The sequence below is a fragment of the Helianthus annuus genome, chromosome 8 (genome assembly GCF_002127325.2).
Source record: "Helianthus annuus cultivar XRQ/B chromosome 8, HanXRQr2.0-SUNRISE, whole genome shotgun sequence".
Lineage (NCBI taxonomy): Eukaryota > Viridiplantae > Streptophyta > Magnoliopsida > Asterales > Asteraceae > Helianthus > Helianthus annuus.
The window spans coordinates 47,265,796-47,271,793 of record NC_035440.2 but is presented as its reverse complement, the minus strand read 5'-3'; the positions used below and the strand labels follow the sequence as shown (position 1 = coordinate 47,271,793).

Here is a 5,998-nt window from a genome sequence, read left to right as displayed (position 1 = left end):
ACCAACGCAGTGCAGTAGTTGCCCCTTCATTGCCTGTAAATTCAATAGGTTTACAGGAAAGAAATTCTTTATAAGTGCAACCAGGTGTTGCAACTTTCATTTTCTTAAGTATTGGGGCTTGAATCACATTGTTGTCATTATTGCCGCCTCCGTTAACACTATTACTAATATTATCATTGCGCGTGCGTTTACTGGGGTTGGCTTGCGAAGGCTCAATAGGCTTTGGTTTTGGTTTCTCCTGCGGCTGGGCCTAGAATACTATTGGCTCTTCAGTATCAGCCTGGTAGCCAGTTAAGGTCCCGGTGGTATCCATATCGGTACTATGGATAGTAAAGTTTCGGAGTGCCTCCGACAGTTCATTCATGTTGTTAGCACACATGAAGAAACACACACATTCTAAGTTAAAGTTTTATTTATCAACTTAAATTCACAGAATCACAAAATAGCAATCTGAAAAAATTAAGTATTTCTAAATACTTAATTGGCTCAAATCAGTGACTCTGATACCACCTTTTTCTGTCACGGCCCCCGACTCAGTTTTACCCATTTCAGGAGTCGCGGGACAGAAACCCGTGGTATTGTTTATTTTGGCAGCGGAAATTTTTAACAGGATCTTTTAAAACTGAAAATGCCCAATTATTTTATTTCACATTTTCGGACAAACCCCACAATTTACAATAAGGGTAATTTCACTGGGAAATTACTGTCTTACAAAAACATATTTATTATTTTATTTACTGAGCCACATTCTTCAAGCTGGTGTGCTACTCGACACCTTCCCTGATTCACAGTAAATCACTTAAAACATGTTTAAAAAGATTTTATTAGCGGGGAAATACTGGCGAGTCACTCAAGTTTATAAAACGACCCATTTGTTATAGATTACAGCATAAGAGCGATTACAATGGCCACTATCTTATAGTTATCTGGCCCCGTGTCACACCCTGGTGACGATGGTCATACCACTATTGGGTCTTTTCACCCAATAGTGATGATTATCACTGTTAAAAGTGAGAGATATTAGTAATGTGCACAATATTATTTAAGATAACCAAGACTTAATCCCTGTAACACATAACTGGAAAACATTTAGGTATTTGTAAAACACTTTTGACAAAAGAGAATGACTCACATTGCAAGTTTAATTGGACAGAACCTTGCCTACTGATTTAGCCTTGTAACCTAGTTAAATAACAATGCACACGAAACTAGGTCAGTAACTTAATACAACATTTACGATAAACTCATGAAATCAAAACCCTCAGGACGAATGACAAAGTATGGCCCGAATTCGGGCAGCACTTAAACATCCATCGGATCGGTTTCAATCGATCGGACATTGTATCGTAGCAGTGATCGAGTTCTTACCCTGTTGTCTCAACAGAGATTCGTGCTTGTCTGTGTTTTTGAATGAAACAGCGAATATCTCAACGTACGAAAGGAATTTTTATGTCGAAACACAACAGCCATGCAAGTGCCAAGCTCCTGAGCTTTATACTGAATATTGGTTCCTTTCGCGTGGCGCGCCAGACCCACCTGGTCCCGGCGCGTGGCGCGACGGCTACCCTTTTTGAATAGGGTAGCCTCGTGTCCCACATAGCCCAGGTGAGTCAAGAGCCAACGTGTTTCATGCTTTACATATGGTTTTAAGGATATTTATCAGTTAGGGAGTACCCCCCTTGAGTTTTAGGGGGCCCTGATCCTAGTTTCGATTGTTCTGAAAATTATGGGTCATGCCGTACAACTTGGGGGTCTCAATTAGGGTTTCCTAATGGACATTATTAAAATAAAAAATAGTAATTTTGGCGAGAGTTGTTACAGTCAGTTATGAATTTCTTCATCTAAGCAGCCTCCTTTGCAGCATCTAATGCGGCAATATTTCAGATTCGGTGGTTGAATCCGCCACCACACTCTGCTTGGAGCTCTTCCATGAGATAGCTCCTCCATTTACAATGAATACAAAACCTGATTGAGAGCGAGAGTCATCTCGGTTAGTTTGAAAACTGGCATCAGTGTAACATCTTATAGTGAGCTCTTCTTCTACTCCTCCAAATACTAAGGACATATCTTTAGTTCTTCTCAGATACTTCAGAATGTTCTTAACAGCAGTCCAATGGGCAATGCCAGGAGTTTGCTGATAATGACTAGTCATGCTTAAAGCATGCGAGACGTCAGGTCTAGTACATAACATAGCATACATGATAGAACCAATCGCTGAAGCATATGGAACTACTTCCATTCGCTTAATTTCAATGTCCGTTGAAGGAGATTGCGATTTGTTCAACACAGTCCCTTTAGTCATAGGAACACCTTCTTTCTTGGAGTTTTCCATCTTAAAGCGTGTCATCATGTTGTCTATGTATGTACTTTGACCTGATAGATCTTGATTCCTAGAATATAAGTTGCTTCTCCAAGATCTTTCATTGCAAAACAAGTTCCCAAATAGTGTTTAACTTCCTTAAGCATAGGGACGCTGTTTCCAATGATCAGTATATCATCCACATACAGGATGAGGAATGATACAATGCTCCCACTATCCTTTCTGTAAACACAAGGCTCATCTTCATTTTTAACAAAACCAAACTCTTTGATCTTTTGGTCAAAACAAAGATTCCAGCTACGAGACACCTGCTTGAGTCCATAAATGGACTTATTTGCACACCCTACTAGGATATTTTGGATCAACAAAACCGTCTGGCTGAACCATATAGACATCGTCAGAGAGATGCCCATTAAGAAAAGCGGTTTTGACATCCATTTGCCATATCTCGTAGTCATAGTACGCGGCTATGGCAAGCAATATCCTGATTGATTTGATCATAGCAACGGGCGAGAAGGTTTCATCATAGTCAATACCCTGAGTTTGAGTGAAACCCTTCGCAATTAGCCGTGCTTCAAAGGTGTGTACATTTCCATGCATATCGGTTTTTCTCTTGAAAACCCATTTGCTTCCTACTGACCGAGATTCGGGGGGTAGCTCAACCAAGTCCCAGACTTAATTATCATGCATAGATTGCATCTTAGCATTCATGGATTCCAGCCATTTCGAAGATTCAGGATCTAAGATAACATATTTGTAGTTAGTTGGTTCGTGATTAGACTCATCTATTACCAAGACTTCAGCACCTTCGAGATGCCAAAGGTATCTGTCAGGTTCATTACGGGTCCTTCTACTTCTGCGAACGCCTGTGTTCATGTCTGATTCATCAACAACAATTTCTTGTTGTTCAGACGTTCCGACTTCATCAACGGTTGTTGTTGATTCTCGAATTTCTTCAAGGTCAACCGCATTATTTCCAGTTCCTCGATTATGAAGTTCTTCCTCGGGAAAGTGCCCCTACCTTTTTATGGAATTAACATTTGCATCAGGATTGTAGATATAATATCTGCTTCTTTTATAGTATCCGATGAAAACAACCTTTTCGCCTCGAGGATCGAGCTTATCATCAGCATCACTTGTGATGTATGCATCAAATCCCCATACTTTTAGGTATTCCAAATCGGGTTTACGCCCATTCCATATCTCATATGGGGTTTTGTTTACCTTTTTAATCGGAGCCAGATTGAGAATGCGGGCGGCAGTCATAAGAGCATGACCCCAAAAGGAGTGAGACAAGTTAGTTCTACACATCATCGATCGAACCATAATAACTAGGGTTTTATTTCTCCTCTCGCTCACGCCATTAAGTTGGGGTGTGCCAGGTGGAGTGGGTTCCAAAATTATTCCACACTCTTTGAGATGATTGAGGAACTCTAAGTTGAGGTATTCGCCACCTCGATCTGATCGAAGTATTTTTATCTTTCTAGTAAGTTGGTTTTCTACTTCGTTTTGGAACTCTTTGAACTTTTCAAAAGTTTCATGCTTATGCTTCATAAGATAGACATAAGCATATCGACTGTAATCGTCGATGAAAGTGACGAAGTATCTTTCATGGTTCCTTGTCATGGTTCTGAAAGGGCCACATACATCAGTGTGAATGAGTCCTAGCAGACCATTGGCCCGTTCACCAACACCAGTGAAGGGACGCTTTGTGAGTTTGCAAGCTAAGCAAGATTCGCAATCATTAAAGGAGTCATGTCCAGTGGATTCAAGAATCCCCTCGGATTGGAGCCATTTTATTCGTGCCTTACTTATGTGGCCAAGTCTACAATGCCATAGAAAGGTTTCATTCATACCAGCTTTGTTACGCTTAGAAAGATGATATATGTTATTACATGTTTGTACATCAATCTCATAAATACCATTTCGAGGTTTAGCCTTAAAATAAAAGATATCATTCAAGTAGGCAGAAATAGAAACACCATTAAAAACGTACTTGAAACCTTGTTCAAACAAAAGGGAAACCGAAATAATGTTTCTGGCTATACAAGGTGCAAACAAACAATTGTTTAAATTAACTACAAGTCCAGAAGGACATGAAAAATGAAATGTGCCGGTTGCAAGAACAGGCACTCTTTTCCCATCACCAACAATGAGTTTCATGTCGCCTTGTTTCAGCTTCCTCCACTTTTCAGGCTCCTGCAAAACATTAGTGATGTGGCAACCACACCCGGTATCAAATACCCATGTGTTGCTGTAGACAGTAAAAAGTTCAATAACATAAATGAGAATACCTGAAGAAGTGCCAACGTTATTGGCCTTGTTCGCCTTCAGCTTGGCTAGATACTGTGGGCAGTTCCTTTTCCAGTGCCCCATTTGGTTGCATTGAAAGCCCCAATGCTCCTGGGGAGGGGGTGGTTTAGCAACCTGCTTGTTGTTGGTGGCAGATTTGGTAGCAACGACAGCCATTTTCTTGCCTTTGCTGTTATGAGCCTTTTTCTTGTTGTTGGGCTTCTTGACACCACCAGACTTGACCATCAGAACTTGGTTGGTTTTATGTGGAATATTCATCTCAGCCGTTTTGAGCATACCATGTAGCTCAGGCACAGTCTTCACCCAAGCATTCATATTATAGTTCATAATGAATTGGTCATACGAGCTAGGGAGAGAGTTCAAGATGAAGTCCGCTACCATTTCATCTTGCAGGTGATAACCAAGCTTTTTCATCTGGTCAATGTACCCTTTCATCTTAAACACATGAGTACTGACACACGATCCTTCTTGCATTTTACAGCTTATGAGCTGCTTCATGGTGTCATATCGCTCCTGTCGGGCTTGTTTCTAAAACATGCCTTTCAGTTGTTGGATCATGTCATAAGCATCTTTATCTTCCATGCTCTTCTGAAGTTCAGGAGACATGGTGGCTTGCATAAGGCAGGCTACGTCAACGGCATCCTCGTTATGCTTTTCCAGTGCCTTACGAGCAGCAGTAGTGTTACTTTTAGGCTCAGTAGGGACTGGGCCATCTAAGATATATAGTTTTTTTTGCCATCTTGAGAACTATTCTCATATTGCGATGCTATTCGAGAAAGTTGGTATTATTCAGTTTTTCCTTTTCAAGTATAGACTTGAGAACGAAGGAGTTGTTTTCATTAGACATCTGTTACATAAGCAAAGAGATTTTAATTAGTATTTTCGATGTATATTTCCTTATTTAATTAATGACCCATTACAATAATTAGAACAAGGAATGAGAATCTGGCTATGTCAGTAGTAAAGGCAGCTGTGGCATGCACTTTAGTAAGTGACTAGGCAGACTGACAACGAGTGTCAATTGTGAGAATTGCACAACTCTCGAGTATGAGGCCGCTAAGACAACTCTTGTCTATGCATTGATACGTTTAGTCTCATCTATGCCGACTTTCTACTTTCGAGACAGCTGGAGCATGTGGTGAGAAAAGAAAACGTAATAGTCGTCCTAAAAGAAGTACTTGTGGAAGGGCTGGATGTATCAACGAAACCCTTGCACCTTGGAAGGATATGCTAGACATCAAGTGTGGTGATGTGGCTCCAAACACTGATGATTCGCTTTTACGTTCCAAGTGTAGCTTGTGATAGGATGACATAGACTATTGATTTTAATTATGGGTTAATTTAATATTTACCAAATAGGGTCGT

General features: G+C 40.5%; 1 protein-coding gene across 1 annotated transcript; it reads right to left on the bottom strand.

The window, feature by feature from the left end:
- Nucleotides 1-1,864: 1,864 nt before the first annotated feature.
- Nucleotides 1,865-2,332, bottom strand: LOC118480959 (secreted RxLR effector protein 161-like). Its single transcript, XM_035975983.1, has one exon. The coding sequence runs from the start codon at nucleotides 2,330-2,332 to the stop codon at nucleotides 1,865-1,867; it is 468 nt and encodes a 155-aa protein (XP_035831876.1).
- Between the last annotated feature and the right edge of the window lie 3,666 nt (nucleotides 2,333-5,998).

Bases quoted from the DNA above. Each gene is read 5' to 3' on its own strand.
- LOC118480959 (XM_035975983.1), bottom strand. From the start codon at position 2,332: ATGGAAAACTCCAAGAAAGAAGGTGTTCCTATGACTAAAGGGACTGTG.